Source organism: Camelus bactrianus, chromosome 16, assembly GCF_048773025.1.
Source record: "Camelus bactrianus isolate YW-2024 breed Bactrian camel chromosome 16, ASM4877302v1, whole genome shotgun sequence".
Classification (NCBI taxonomy): domain Eukaryota; kingdom Metazoa; phylum Chordata; class Mammalia; order Artiodactyla; family Camelidae; genus Camelus; species Camelus bactrianus.
In genome coordinates this window covers 40,310,703-40,326,511 of record NC_133554.1, presented here as the reverse complement: position 1 = coordinate 40,326,511, position 15,809 = coordinate 40,310,703, and the positions used below count along the sequence as shown (strand labels likewise).

The following is a 15,809-nucleotide window of genomic DNA, read 5'->3' as shown; positions in this document are numbered from 1 at the left end:
TAACCAGGTATCAGAGCACACTGCAATGTGGGTGCAGGGGGGCACTGCAGAAGGCCCAATGCACCCCGGCCTCCGTCAGACCAAAGAGTGCGTGTGGGGGGCTGAGATGGAGAGGCAGAAGTGCTGTCACCATGAACTGACTCTGCAGTGGAGTGAACCCTCTGTCAGGGGTTGGGGACAGTTCACGGGATAAGAGAAAGGGCTCTGGAGTCAGACTGTCTGGTCAGATTTTGGCTTTGCACAAACCACCTACCCTCTGTGCCTGAGTGCTTCATCCATGAATCAGGAATGGGAACGGTGCCTCACCCTAGGCCTGACTGTGCAGGCGGAACAAGTTCACTAGGACAAGCAGCCATGGCTGAAGATACACAAGGCCTGACCCCCGTGTTCAAATGAGTGTCTGCGCGGTCAGGCGGCTGGTGGAGGGAGACGGAGGACCGACTGGAGGTGAGGGGAGACTCCAGCAGCTCACCCCACATCTGACTGCTCAACCTGGTTTAAGAGGTGGAACATCTGCTCTGGGGGAGTGGGGCACCCCACCCCAGTGGGTTTGCTCCCTGAGGCCCATCCCAGCCGACAGGATGCAGAGAGACAGGAGGGGTGAGACATCTGGGCATGTGGAGAGGGGAGGCGCCTGGTCCAGCTCCGTGGGCTGCAGACTTGGGGATGTGTGACAGCCCCGTGGGGCTGACTGACCACGAATGTTCCTGGGAAGCTCCCTCACCCCCACCCCAGGGGGTTCTGTGGGTCTGGGAGGGTCCAGGAAGCTGTCACGTGTACAGCCCGAGGGACGAGAGTGGTGGTCCTGGCCCTACTGAGAAAAAAGATTCCCACTGAGGGGAAAGCGTGGGCTTTGGTGTCAGAAGACATGGATTCGACTCCACTACCTGTGTGACTTGCCGGGTGACCCTGAGCAAGCCCCTGGAGCCCTCTGAGCCTCAGCTTCCTTGTACGTCAGAGGGGAAATGGTGTCAGTGACCTTGGAGGGATGCCAGGAGAATCAGAGCAGATAATGCACCTGAACAGGCTTTGAACAGGCACTGTCCACTCGCTGGCCACGTTTGCATTCTCGCCAACACCTAGTAAGGGGCCCAGGCACGCAGCAGGTGTCTGGAAATAAACTACTTCATTCAGCATGTCTGAATTCCTGTTTGTTCAAGGATAAAGGAGACCTGGTTTCTGCCCTCAAAGAATTCATAGTGATTTTAAGGGACAAAACAGTATGACAGGTACTGTAACCATGGTTTGGCCTGGGGTGATGGGAGCACAGAGAAGGGAGGCCAATTTACCACAGGAACCCAGGCTTCTCAGTAAAGGTTTATTGAATGATTGCTTGTGGGCCAGTGGCATGACCTCTGCATGGTGCACTGCAGGGAGAGAGGCAAAGACGGCTCTCATCCGCCAGAGAGGAAGAGAAGGGAGTGGGAAGGGGCAGGCTGAGAGGAGTCAGGACCCTTGGGTTTCTGATCCTGTGTGATGTTAAGTCCTTCTAAATCTCTCTGAGACTTAGTTTTCTCATCTGGCAAATGGGGAGAAACTATTAGCTGTCTAACTGATTCACAAATTCCTACAGGGAGAAAACTTAGATAAAAATGTAACTGTATCTTGTGAAATACTAGAAACTGCACAGATTTCATAGGTCATGATAAAGAAGAGAGAAAAAGAAATGTGTGTGTGAGTGAGCTGGCACTGCACATACACGGTCATGTTTAAGCCTGCTCTTAGGTCAGTAGTAACAAGTGTGATTGCCTTTTATGGAGAAAAAAGCTGAGGCTCATAGAGGTTAAGAGACTTCCCCAAGGTCACACAGCATACAATCGGCAGATGTGGGATTGGAACCTAGTATTCCAGACCCCTGAGGGTGGCAGAGGATTTGGGGACGAACAGATCTTGGAGACAAAGGGCAGGGACAATTCTGGCCTTTGTTGGAAACACCCCACATCTCAAAGCAACTGTCAGGGCCCCAGCCTGAGCAGACCACAGCAGAGCCGGTTGGCAGTGGGAGGCCACATGCAATAGGTCCATAGGGCACTTACTGGCTGACTGCTTAAACCCCTTGGCAGAGTGGACGATGACGTGGAGGAAGCCATAGAGTCCTGGAGACTCGTCGTCTGCAAAAGAGAAAAGCCCCCAGGGAGGGGGGTGATGAGAGACCTGTTTCTTCCCCCCTCACCCCAGGCTGGCCGGACACAGGGTGTGAGACAGTCTGAGCCTTGGTTCGACAGCACCACCTGGTGGCCAGATGAAGAAATTTCCTGAGTGCACTGCTTCCTAAAATGGGAGCTGGTGCCCCTTCTCCCTCCACTCAGCCTGGGCAGCCAGCCCACACCTTCCTCCTGGGCCAGGGATTTCATCCCATTCCTGGGGGCACTTTCCCTCCCACTCTGAATCCTGCCTATCTCATGGCTGCCCTATTCAGTCTAGCCTTTCAAAGTGAAACAACATCTATGTAAGTCAGTCACTCTGCCAAATGAAGATAAGGTCCAGCTCTGCCTCCTCTTTGGGAAATGGGGGGCAGATGACCCTCAACGGCAGAGGAGCTTGCCTTCAAAATCCCCTTTCCATAAAGTGTGCCCCTTCCCAGCACCCATGACAGCCAGATTCCACCCACTCCAGGCCAGCTCCCAGCCCCATCACAGCCCTCCCCTGCTCAAGAATCTCCCATAGGCTCCTGGGTTTGAACAACATACTTCCTTGCTTGGCATTCAAGGCCTTCTAAGATCTGAATCCTGGAAACTTCCAGTCTTATTTCTCATACATTACTCTAATCCACCTACCCCCCTCCCACCCTGGCCCCACCACCATCCTGCCCTGAGCCTCAAGTCTTCTGGTTCCATGAACTGACTACTTTATGAACCTATTAATACCACGATCCCAGTGCACCAGGGTGCCAGATACTTCTCTCAAGCCAGAGGTGGCCAGAGAGGAGCTGGGGCCATCCAGGGACTCAGCAGAGAACAACCCTTATTCAAGCTGTCTGTGTACCTGGCAACTGAGTCTTCCCAGCCCAGCTGAGCAGAGATCAGCCATTTGCAGCCAAGTGTCTGGTGAGGTCTTTGTGGAAGGCCCCAGCGACGCCCCGGGGGCTCGGACCTGTTGATTGAGTAACCTTTGCTCCAGATCTTACCGTCTTTATTGCTGGTGACAGGAATGTTGTGTACAGTCCTAAGTTTGAAACAGGATCCCGTGAGCACCTGGAGCTCCACTGAGCTCAGGACAAAGGCCTGGAGATCTGTAGGAGGAGCCGAGAGGGGAACGTCACCACAGGTCCACTGGGACCTACTGCAGGAAAAAAAGCTTAGCTCTGGGGGCAAAGTTGGTGATTGAAAGGGAGGGAAAGTAGATGCTCACCTGGGGATGGTCCTGGTGCTGCCGGAGGGGTAAGAACGAGAGTCTAACTAGAGAGGTTCATGAATGTGTGTGTGAAATGGCAAGAGAAAGAGACAGGCTCTGGGTCCAGTCCTATTGCTAATTCATTGTACACCTTCAGCAACTCACTTAAATTCTTTGGGCCTCAGTTGCTCAGTAACATCCATTAAACGCCACCTGCCCTGGCACTACTGGGAGGGCTAAAGAGGAGACACTGGGCATGAAAATGCAAAAGGCCCGTTGCTGCCCTGGATAGAATCAGGGCAGTGTAGAGTCAGGGCAGGACTTTACCTTTCTTCTGGAGCTTCTGAATTGCTTCTCTCCACTCTGACCTCTCATAGTCCGAGGACAATAGGAACAGGTAGCTCTGAAGAGAGGAGAGGGAAGCTCAGTGAGATGAACATAGTCAGGCCAAGCACATTTTTGGATTTTGGGGCCCCCAACAAAGCTCCTAGCCCAGGCACCCCTAGGATTGGAGAAGGTGGCCGGGATGAATGCCTTCCTAGGAAGTTTAGTGACGGGAGTGGCCGTGCCAGTGATGGCCAGCAGAGGGCACTGGCTCCACAGCAGCAGGGAGAAAGAGTCCAGGGCCAGAACCATGGCAGCCTCCTCAGGAACTGGGGGCTTGAGTCCCTGATTCTCCCAGGTCAGGGCCAGGAGCCATAGAGTGGGCAGCCCTGGACTGAGACAGGGGGCTGTCTCTGTCCCATCCCCATCCTTCCTGACCTTTCCATTCCGATTGTGGATCCGAAATGGGATTGTGGGGGAATTGAGCAGCAGCAAGAACTCATTCTCAAACATCTTCTTTTTGAGGCGCTCGATGGCCCGGCTCTGACCTTTGTTGGCTTTCTGCAGGGGACAGAGGGCACAGATGGTTTTCCTCACACTCAGACTCCACTTCTCACCCAGTAGCTCTACGTACAATGGTCCTCTGTATAGTCATCATTTTTTCCCTGTATTTCATGATAATTTAATATCCTGGGGGGCCTAGCTGGCCGTGGAGAAAGCGGCCTCTCCCAGGACATGCTAATTCCTAAGCTAGTAAATGACTCCCCTGTGTGTGCACCTTTCATGTGCAAACCAACACTACCATCACCGTTAACTACACCAAGCCCATATTTCCTCTGCCCTAAATAACCCGGGGCAACTAGACATGGTCACTCTAGCCCAGAGCCTGCTGACTTATTCAAACTAGCCTTCCTTGCCCTGCCTTTCTTTCCCATGGAAAACACAATCCAGGCTCTGGGTCATGCATCCTCCACGCTCCTTCTGCCTCTTAACCAAACCCGGCGCTTTCCCAAGAGGCTCTGCTTGGCGTGGTGTGCCCCCTTCTCTTGGAAACTGTAAGTAATAAAAAAATCTCCCAGTGGCATCAGCCTCTCCGGGTTGGCACTCAGTCATCTCCATAAATTAAATTAAGAGACATCTGGCTGAAAAACTACAGACACCTTTCAGCACAAAGCCCCCACTCTTGGCCTGGGACACAGGGCCATGTCCAGCCGGGTACCCTGCCAGGCAGCTCCTCACCCTCCACCTCAGCCTCGTGGCATTATTATTCCCTGTTCTCTGACAAGCCGTTCCCTCTCGGCCGGTGTCCCTTTCTCCTCCAGTTTTTCAAGTTTATATTTTATAAAGGATCCCTTCCCTTTCATTAACCACAATTATGCTTCATGTCTCAGTTCCAACGCCATCCTCAAGCTCCACAGTTAGAATTCGTCCCTGCAGCATTTTTTTTACCCACTAGACTGGCAAAATTGTAACAATTGCTCACAGCCGGTGCTGTGACAGTGTGGGGGAGCAGTGACTGTGACACACTACCAGGGGGAACGTGATCGGATGCAAACTTCTCAGAGGTACATCTGGCAATGAAATGCACAAGCCCTCTGCCCCAGACACCCCCACTTGTAGCGAATCTACTGGAGAGAAATATGAGTGCAGATTGAAGAAACAATCTAAACACTCAAATACACTGTTGTGCAGTCAAGCAACAGAACACGATGTTGCTGCTCAAAAGGATCTGCTAGACTGAACTGCAAAACAACATGTGTAGTCTAGTCTCATTAAAAAAATACACACATACACATGAAAAAATACACATACACACACTAGCATAAGCATGGAAGAGTCTAGAAGAATACACCTCAAACTGGTAACAACGGGGAGTCTGATGATCAGTTTTACTCTATACACTTTGGTATTGTGAGCATTTTTTGTTATAAAAAGCCAGTGTTACACTGATGATTAGAAACAAATTATGTTAAATAATATCATTCAAAGAATAAATTGCTTCTTCTTCAATGACTCAGAGAACAACACTGTGCCTTCTCCAGTGACTCCTGTCATGTTGTGTCACGTGCTGTGGTCACACACGGGACTGTCTGCCTTCTCCCCTGGACAAGGAGGTCTATAAGGCGTCTGGCACATCCCTGGAGTCAGTGGCCAGCGGAGGTCAGTAAGCATGGCTTCAACTAAGCAGAAGGCCACGTCTGCACACCTGGGGCAGGAGGAAGGGCCCGAAGCCCACCGCTCCCAGGACTGGGTGAGAAACATGAATGCAGGATGCCCCTGAGGTGGGGGTGGTGGGCAGAGCCAGATGGGGAAACAGGCTCAAATGAGGCAGGGTGGGGCCTGGCCGTTCAGGAGGAGGACACCTGTGCTGGGCAGGGTGCCCCCCGCAACCCCCACCCCAGTCAGACCCTCAGTCCTAGGACATTCCCCTGCTGCAAACATCCCTGGGGTGATTACTGTGGTCTTCCTCTGTTCAATGAGAGACGTCTGAGTTGAAAGTATCCTTAGAGGCCATCTGTTCGTATATTCCTCAACAATCGTTCACAAAGCACCTGTGTACTATGTGCTAAGTACTGGGGCATAGAAGTGAAGAAAACAGCCCCCTTATTAGAGTTGAAATTCTAGTGAGGAAAAGAGAAGGCTGCTTGTGCAATTATGATTCAGTACCAATAAACTGAAGCACAGAGGTAACTATCAGGAACCAGGAAGCCAGGCGCCCAACCCAGACTATAATGGGCAGACATCAGGGAAGGCTCACCAGGGGAGGTGAAGTCTAACCTGAGCCTGGATGGGTGAGAAGGAGAGACCAGGCCAACAAACCAAGCCTCTCCATGCCCTTCCTCCCACTCATGGAGACGGCTCCTCCTGGGGTGCTTTCCTCTAGCCACTGTTTTCAAATATATGAATTTAAGGCTATACATTTTCCTCTAAAGAGCACTTTGGCTGCATCCCTTAGGTTTTGCTATGCAGTGCTCTCCTTTTCATGAAGTTCTAAACAGTTTGCAGTTTCCATTTTGATTTCCTCTCTACCTTGAACGTTTTAACTTCCCAGGCATATAATGAACTACCGTTGAGTTGCTGATCCTAATTTTACTGTACTGTGGTCTGTGAACATGACCAGTATGCTACTGATTTTTTTTTAATTTGAGATTTCCAATGCAGCCTAATATATGATAAATGTGACTGTTCTATGTATATTTGGTTTGTTGGCCAACTGATTTGTTGGCCTGGTCTCTCCTCCTCGCCCATCCATGTGTATTAGACAAGAGTCTCATTTCTTTGTCAGGACACAAGCTTCTGTGTGTTTTTAGATCAACTGACATTCAAAGCCTCTGTGTATTTATTTGCCTAGTTGATCTGCACATTTCTGAGAGGACTTCCAGGTCCTTCCTCTTGCTTACATCCTGTTTCTCCTTAAGAGGGACTTTTTCTTCTCTTGCTTTTTCCTTTTCTACAGTGTTTGATATACACTGTTCTCCAGAAAACTTCCCATAATTAACCCCACTAAATTCTGAGCACTGACTGACTCCTTGGCTTGCCCCTCATCTGTTCAGTACTAATCTCCACGGACAGAGTCTTTCCCTGGGTGCACAGATGTATCTTGAGGGTTATAAAGAGAGGCCTCCCATTCTTGCATCCTGCCTTCCTTGTCAGACTCCCAAACATTACAACTTCCCCTCCCTCCACCTCCCTGGCACACCCAGTTCAAAGGGCCCCCCAGAAAAACAGCCAATTTCCCTGTCCCAGCTAATGCCAGGCTCTGCTCACTTCCTTCTGAATTTCACTCTTAAGGGCAGAGATCTTCATTTTCATGTCCTCCAGCTCGTGGTCTGGGAAGGGGTGCACCTGGGGGCTGGCCTCAGACTCCTCAGGGGATGGAAACACTAGGTCAGCCAAGGGGATGTACCACTTGCAGTCATATTGCTGATGCTTCCTGCAAACAAGTCGGAGAGAGAGGTGAGCCAGAGGGGAACTTGGATCTTCAGGCCTGAATTGCTGGAGCCAAAAACCACCTGAGAGGGATTTACTGAGAACTTGTCACAGGCAAGAATGATCTCCATGCTTGAGAAGCCCAAATCAGGAAATGCATGTGGAACAATGATAGTCAGGTTCTAGGGTCAGGCAGCAGTAAGGGCTCTGGACCTTGGGCCTGCTGGTCTTCTGGCCCAGGACGACTGATGTTCTTAAACAGCCCAAACCTCTAGGGTATGATCAAGAGGGGTCTCATGCTTCCCTATTCCCCACCCCACACTCTCCCCTCCCTTCTAGCCTATCTACACTTGGTTCATATTCATTATCCTTTGGGCTAGAGCTAGAATACAGATGCTATTTTGAATGCCAACTCTTATCAATAGAGGTCATGGGGTCCTGAGTTGAGGATTATAAAGCCATATCCAAGTTTAATGGGAAATAGTGCCATGGTCGATTAATAATGTCTGCCATGGGCAAAGGACTTAAGGCAGTAGTAGTAATGTATCCTTACGACTGCCACCTCTGCTTTAGAATCCTCTCAAATCTCACGAAGTTCCAGGGAGTCATCCTCTCTATGGAAACTCATAACAATCCCTCCTTCTGTCACTTCCCCCAGGACTTTGGTGTGCACCTTCCTGCAGCACTGAGCATACAGCTTGCCTCCCCTGGCACACAGTAGGTGATAAGGAAATATAGGTGGAAGAACGCAGGAATTAATACTGAATAACCTTTCTTGCTTATGACACAAAGAGACCCCTATCAGTGGGTTTGGAGATGGAGCTGAAGCTTTTGAGTCAGATGAAGGTTCAAATCTCATCTCCTACACTTCCAGTTTGGCGACCTTGGGCAATTTATTTAACTTTCCTAAGCCTTTTCTCTCATTTGTGAGATGGGGATAATAATATCTACTTTGTGGAGTCACTGGGGAGATTAGAAATAATATATTCCAAGCATTTGTCATGGCACCTGGCATGGCATAAGCACTCAATAAATGGTAGCAGCAGATTTAATGAATATTCACTCAGTTGCAGTTAGCAAAAATTGAGAGATGTCTAATAAAAGGAGAATGCTTAAGTAAATTATGGCGTATCCACTTGTAACATCATGCAGGAAAGTAAAATGATGATTATGAAGATTAGACAGCAACAGGGAAAATGCTTATGACGTGAAATGGAAAAAGCAGAGCCCCAAATTGGGTATTCACTCTGATTACAAGTATATGAAAAAACATAAGAACATTTAAAAAAAACTGGAAGGAAATATAGCAGCAGGAGACTGATGCTTATGTTCGGGTGAGTGATGGTTTTTTTTTTTTTTTTTTGTAATTTGGTTGTATTATCTTCATAATTAAAACCATGATTTATTTTTAGAAAGAGGCTATGAAGTAAAATAAAATTTAATTAATATGTTTTTTAAAAAGGGAAAAAAATGCAGATGGCCCCAGGTTGCTGAGAGGCTCCACAGGGGGCAGGGTTTAGTCCCTCCTCCCCATCATGTACCCCGGACTTGCACACACTCACCCCGCTGAGGTCTTCTTTAGCTTGGCGCACAGTAGGACGTCTGTGAAGAGGAAGACGTGCCGCAGCTTCCGGGAGCTCTCCGACACTTCCACCAGGAAGCCGTCCTTCACCAGCTGCCGCGTCTGAGGGAGATGGCACACCCACCCCGCCTGCTCAAGGTGCAACAGCCCAGGGCCCAGCCTGCACTGGTCCAGCTGGGGCAGAGCTGGGGGCTCCAGGAAGGGACCCCAGTGCGTGGTGGTTAAGCGCACTGGCTTTGGGGTCATGCACTGGGGCTGGAATCCAGACTCTGCCACTTCCTGGCTGTGCTCTGGGGGGCAAGTTCCCTGACTTCTCTGAGTCTCACCCTTAGCATCTGTAAAACGGGGATAATGATATTTGCCCCATAAAGTAGGAGTCCTCAAGGTGGTGTATGTAAAACAGCACAGTGCCTGGCATGTGATATGTGATCAACAAGTGGTAGCCTTTCCCTGCAGCTCTCAACAGCTCACACGGGGATGGACCCACCCTGGGTATGAATACCCCCGCCCACTGACATCCAGAAACCCCCCAACCCTGCCTAAGAAGTTGATCTGGTTTCAGTACAAACTCGACCTGCAGACCCACTCAGGCCTGTTTATGCTGCCTCTGAGGGGATCCCTCAGCCACCTCCAGGCGGATGGGAGGCCCTGGGCTTCCCTCTGTGGGCCGTCCCAGTGTCCTGGGGAATCTGCAGCTGTCTCTCACCTGGGCTCTGGCTGGTCAAGAGCATTCTGCTCCACACAGGACTTCCAGAGCCTCCTCCCTGCCACCCTCAGGGCCCGTGGGCTTCTCCGGGGCTGTCTCGGTCCGTCCCAGGCTTCCCTGTATTCTGCGCCATGGGACCTACATATGCTGCAACATGTAGGTGAGCATGCAGAAACTGCACACTTAACATGATCCGAAACTGGCTGCATTCTAGGGCCTCTGGAGACCTTTCAGATGTCCCCAGAGTCAAACAAACTAGTGACACTCTAGGGTTTGCAAACCAGGGCTGGGGGCTGCACACAGGGACAGCTCTGTATGCCCCATTAGTCACTCTCTAGAACCTGTCCCTCATTACTCCCTTCCCCTAGGAGACGCTGGAGGCTCATAAATGTCATGAAGGAGCATGAACTCAGCCAGCCTTCACTCCTAAACGCTGCTTAATTACCTCTCCTGAACAGGAAGCTCTGCGTGGGGGCCAGGCTGCTGACCGGAGCCAGTAACTGTGCCTCTGGTTCTTCACATTGCTTCCCCTCACTGAGGTACCCCCACCCTTCCACCAAAAAGGGCCCCCAGGGAATGGGAGCTGCTGCACCACATTCAGGTGCTCACTTGGGACAGTCCAGCCACCTCTTTGTCAGGCTCCCCAAGCTCCCTCAGCCTGAGCCATTATCTTCCAGGGGACCCTGAGGACATCATACTGTCCAGAGCAGGGTGTTGGCATTCAAGATAGCCAGAGCCCTGGTGTGGGGGTCAGCGCATGAGGCTTGCAGACAGATAACCCCAGCTAAAGAATCCATTTCTGACACTTATGGCCAAAAGACCTGAAGAGACTCTCCAGGCCTCAGTTTCCTCGCCTACCTCAGTGGACTATAATGAAGATTAATGGTCACCGGACTTAAAGTTGTCAGCCCAGGACCTGAAGGCCTCTCCTTGGCTGGGAATGAGGGATCAGGGTTGGGGAACCGTAGGGCATAGGGCAGCGGTGCCTGTGCATGCAGGAGAGCAGGGATGAGTGATCTGGTCCCCCACACCCTCGTCAGCCCAGGTGTGACGCTATGCTGGTTCCTGAGCTCACCTCCCCCTTGGGGGTTGTGACCGCAGTCCGGCGGGGGTCAATGTCCTCATTGATGCTGGAAAGGAAGTTCTGAGAGATGCGGAGAGCATCCTGTAGCAGTGGGTAGTCTGGGTGGTCCACAGGTGTGTGCTTCAGCAGGTCCTGGGAAGGATGGAGAGATGAGTTGGGGGGAGCAATTCTGGGGCTTAGTAAGAAGACAGTGGGGAGTGCTCAATCCTCACCAAAACAATTCTGAGTGGGCACTAAGGACCCACATTCTAACCTGGTCCTGCCTGCAAAATCTGAACTAAAAACTTAGGGTCAGAGCAGCAGGGGTGAGGGCAGTGGTACCCCTTTATTCCTGCTGCAGTCATTATTCTTCCCCCCCGGTGGTGCAGGCCACGTGGAGTCTTATCTCCCCAAGCAGCTGGGAGAGATACACCCCTACTCACCCCACAGCTGCTCCAAGGACACTGGAGGCCATCAGGCAAGGAATGGGGAGGCAGGAAGTGTCTGCCTCCCAGGGAGCATTTGGCCAGAAGTCAAGCTTAGAAGCCAAGCTATTTTTAGGCCCTGGCCCCATCAGCATGGTTACCACAGGCCAGGCAGGTGCAGTCAGGGCCCAGGGACCCTCTGCCCAACTCCCCAATGGGCTGTTCTCAGTGACTCCAGCACCTGCCCACCCTGGGCTTGTCTCCCACCCAACTCCTAACCTGCCCCTGGCCATTCAGTAGGGAGATACTCACGTGTAGGACCAGGGTGCTCCTGGTGACTCGGTCAATGGGCTTGTAGAGCAGAGCTGTTGGAGGAGGTGGGTCAGGAGACAGGACAGATGAAATACTGGGAGTAGCTTGAGACCTTAGGGACCAGTCTTATCCCCCGACCCGCCTCCCTTCCCTGCATGGACGCCCACTCCCAGGAGGTCAAAGTGGGTTCCACAGCAGGTCACATCTCCATTTTCATCTCGGGGCAGGCCAGACAACACCAAAAGATGGACACACAGCCCTGGGGGCCCAGATCCCCTCCCACGTACCTCCTCATCTCACCCCCCACCAGATGGGATTTCTTCAAGGGCCGTCCATCCCCCAGGCCTGTCCTGACCTGACTAGGCTCAAAGCAGACAAAGATGCTCCTCTGTACCCTCCATGCTGAATCACAAAGCCTTATCCCAAAGGGCTCCAGTGCACTTAGGGGCACACCTGGGACCCCAGAATGCAGGAAGGAGACACACTGTTTCTCCAAGGAGGGCGGCTCCCCCACACCTGATCATTCTCATATCTCCCTGGCCCCAGGCCTGGCATCACCGGCTGGAAATGGCAGGCTTCATCTGACCCACACAGTTGCCTCATCTTCATGAGGAAGACCCTTCTCCATGGCCTCAACCCCGAGTCAGAACAGGACAGGCTGAGGGCCAGGGAGGCATGGCTGATCTCCACAGAAAGGCTCTGCTCTCCAGCTAGTGGCAGCTGAGGGGCAAAGATTTCCTAAAGGAATTCTGGTGGGGCTTTGGGTAGGAGAGCCCCTGGAGAGGCTGGGAAAATGCAAGCTCAGCAGGCAGGGTCCTCTTCAACCACACCCCTCGGCGACCAGGACACCAAATGAGGATTGCTGGGATTCAGCAGGGACAGGTGGAGGCGGCAGCTGGCTAACGGACTGACACTTTCCAACAAAGCTTCCTGCCAGCAGCTGTGCCCTTCCCTCCCAGCAGGGGTGGTTCATCCTCATTCCTGCACCTGGACGCCTCTGTCCATGGGGTCATGACCTCTGTCCTCCTCCCACGGGAGCAGGAAGAGGCACGATGCTGGTCTGGGGAGGAGGATCCTAGAGTGGGTATCCTACAGGACCAGGCTGTGACAGGTCCCAGAGCTGACACTCATGCCCCAGCCAGCCCCCAAACCAAGGAGTTCCCCAAAGTCCTAGATATAAATACCGCTGTACACTGCTAACTGGACACTTTTGGGAACAGTCTGCTGGCTATGGAGTAGATGCAATCTCAGTGGTGTGCTCCAAGCCTCATCAGCGGGCTTTGCTTGGCTGCCTGTTAGCATCACTGGGGAGCTCTTCAAAGATACAGATTCCTGTTTCCCCCTCTCCCATCAACTAAACCACAAGCTCTGCTGGGAAGAACCTGGGCATCAGCATTTTTTAAAAAGCTCCTTTGCTGATTCTGACGTGTCCAATGGTTGAAAAATCACTCCTTTATGCAAATACACATACTATGACTTAGTTGTAGCCCTTTGTTAATTTAGCAATTTCTAGAGATCCTCCTCATGGGCTATGGAAGCTAGAGCGGACAGAACCAGGCCTGGGGTCTCCTGGAACAGTGTGGTCACAGCCCAGTTACCAGCCCAGAAGGGGGCCGGTTCTGAGGCTGTTTAGGGTACCCACCTGTGGCTCAGCCCATCTGCAAGGGGAAAACCACACTCTGAGAACCCCAGAGACCAAGAAGAAGTGCAAGTTCAGCAGACACCTGCCAGGATGGGCCCTCGAGTCCCCACCCAGGGAAAGCTGATACTGTGGTGTCAGCTCCCTCTGTCCCTCTGCCGAGTCCTGGGAGGAAGAGGTTTCTGACTAAGCTCAGAGGTCTGCACAAATGGCAGGTTGGGTTTCATTGGGGCTATTAATATGCCTATAGTCACCTCAAGAGTCCACTTGACTGTGGCCATGGAATGAGTCCTAATGCCTCAGCCCCAGGTGGGAGGAAGGGTGGGGAGAGGCAAGTGCAGGGAGAGGGCCCCAGGGCCACAGTCAGATAAGGAGGGAACCGCAGAGGCCCTGAAGTTCGTGCTCCCCAGGGCACCTGCGTGCCTGCTGCCCCTGAGCCAGCAGGGTGAAGAGCCCATCTTGCCCCTCCCCTGTTCCATGGCTCCGGCAGGCTGGCCTGCTCCCTGCCTCTGCTTCACCCACTCTCCCCGCTCCTCACCGTGTGGTTCCTATTTCTGGAACAGACCCCATTCACCAAGTTGCAATGCCCATCTTTCCCTCTCCTCCAGAAAGCCCTCCCCGACCAGGACAAGCAACACTCCCAGTACCTAAAAGTCAAACCCCAACACAGGCAAGCTGGCATCTCTCTAGTTTGCTGAGTACTTACTCTGTGCCCAATGACACTGTTTTACATGCGTTATTTCCTTTAATTGAAAAGGGAAGCAATGATCACTAGCCTCATTTTACAGATGAGGAAACTTCTCTGAGGCACAAAGAAGTTACATAACTTGCTCACAATCACAAAGCTGTAAGGGGCAGCTGGGTTTTGAATGTAAGTCCACCCATGCTCCTAACTTGAGCTGCCCGCTTCTGTAGGGGAGGGCAGCACCTGCGAAAGCTTGGCGGCCTTTGGGAGGATCCTGGGAAAGGTTCACGGGATGGAGTGGGTGAGCTGGCTACTCCTGTTGCCTAGGTGAGCCCCCTCCCCAGGGGCCTGGGTCACACACGACTTCCTATGCAACCCCACCACATTTGGCACAGAGCCTTGCAGACTGGGCACTCAGCATATAACCATTAAGACAGAAAACCGCAGCGTGAGCCCCAAGTCGCGCAGTCTCCCTGGGACTCCAGAACCAGCACCACTTGGAGGGGCTGAGAAGATTCTAAACAGTGTGGTCAGCAAGGGCTCACTCGTTCCTGACCCCTCACTTTGAAGCTGACTTCACTGCAGGGACCAAAGAAATCCTGAACTCCAGGTCACAGGCCTGTTTCACTAAAACTAAGCTTCCTTTTGGAGAAGAAAGAGGAAGCAAAGGGCTGACTGTTTCCTCTTTAGGGAGACAGAGTTGAGTCTTGACCAACTCCTAGACCAGACCAGAAAGGGCATTTCCCCACAGAAGAAGAAACTGGCAGATCTTCGAATAAGTCAAGTCCAGCTCTCCTCCTGACCCCAGCCTGTCAGAATCTGAGCTTCTGCCCAGTGACTAAAGTTCCCACAGCTGTCCTGCTGGGACAGCCAGAGAGGGGCTCTCTACATCAAGAGTGGTCTTCATGAGCGCAGCCTGTGAAGGTGTGGGGACAGCTGGTCATGCACAGCGGTCTCTGGGAAGAGCCCAGGAAACCTCCGCATCACTCCTCTAGCAAGCTGCCACCCCCTGAGCACAGCTTTCAGCAAGGAGCTCCAGGTTACCACGGAGATGTGGAAGCAAAGTGACTGAGAAGGGGCAGAGACAAAACACCTGGTGGGAGGGAAGAAGTCCTGAATCCAGCTGCCTGCCACAGGGGCCCAGAGAGGCTGGCCTGGAGGCAACACTTGGTCCTTATGCCCCTGCAAAAGGCAGCCTGGGTCATTCCTAAGGTACCTCTCGTCTCAGAGGGCAGGGCCTCCCAGCTTCCAAACACCTCCCTGCCTAGGCCTGCATCAGCCTCTTCTCAGCAAGAGTCTGGCTGGTAGCACATGCCTGTCCCAGGACCCCTCCCTGAGGGAGCTGCAAAGAGGATGCACTGGCCAGCCCCCTAACCTGCACCGTCTGCATTGTACGTGCATTGTACACATGGTGGGTGTGTGACCTTCACAAAGCAGCAGCCTGCCACGCCCCCCTCTCCCACCAGCATTCACTGCCGACCTTCTGCTCTAAGTGCCAAGACCTCAGCTCAAGGGTCTCCAGTGACTAGAAACTAACCCCCGGAGAGCAATCCAATTCCTTCCTGATCTCCCAACCCCATCCACGCTCTCCCACCGCCGCTGTTCAGAGAGGAGAGAGCGCAGGCAGCATGTGCACTCTGAGCACACAATACCCTGGCTGCTCAACCTCCTCTCCTCTCTCCGGAAACAAAGAGACTCCCAACTTCTCCCTCCGGCCCAGGCTGGCACCCTCCTAGTCCAAGGCACCGCTGGCCAGACCATCTGTCACACTCGGATCGGCCCCTGCCGACCCCTCTCCAGCCCCTAGGTT

General features: G+C 52.5%; 1 protein-coding gene across 4 annotated transcripts in view; it reads right to left on the bottom strand.

The window, feature by feature from the left end:
- ABR (ABR activator of RhoGEF and GTPase) overlaps positions 1 to 15,809 on the bottom strand; it is a 172,874-nt gene that overhangs the window by 39,044 nt on the left and 118,021 nt on the right. For all 4 annotated transcript variants that reach the window (XM_074343190.1, XM_074343189.1, XM_074343191.1 and 1 more), the window contains 8 exons: positions 11,676 to 11,728; positions 10,951 to 11,091; positions 9,150 to 9,271; positions 7,426 to 7,591; positions 4,096 to 4,218; positions 3,661 to 3,736; positions 3,128 to 3,232; positions 2,037 to 2,111 (listed from right to left, as the gene is read on the bottom strand). In XM_074343190.1, coding sequence (XP_074199291.1) covers positions 2,037 to 2,111; positions 3,128 to 3,232; positions 3,661 to 3,736; positions 4,096 to 4,218; positions 7,426 to 7,591; positions 9,150 to 9,271; positions 10,951 to 11,091; positions 11,676 to 11,728 — 861 coding nt within the window. The remainder of the gene's footprint in view (positions 1 to 2,036; positions 2,112 to 3,127; positions 3,233 to 3,660; positions 3,737 to 4,095; positions 4,219 to 7,425; positions 7,592 to 9,149; positions 9,272 to 10,950; positions 11,092 to 11,675; positions 11,729 to 15,809) is intronic.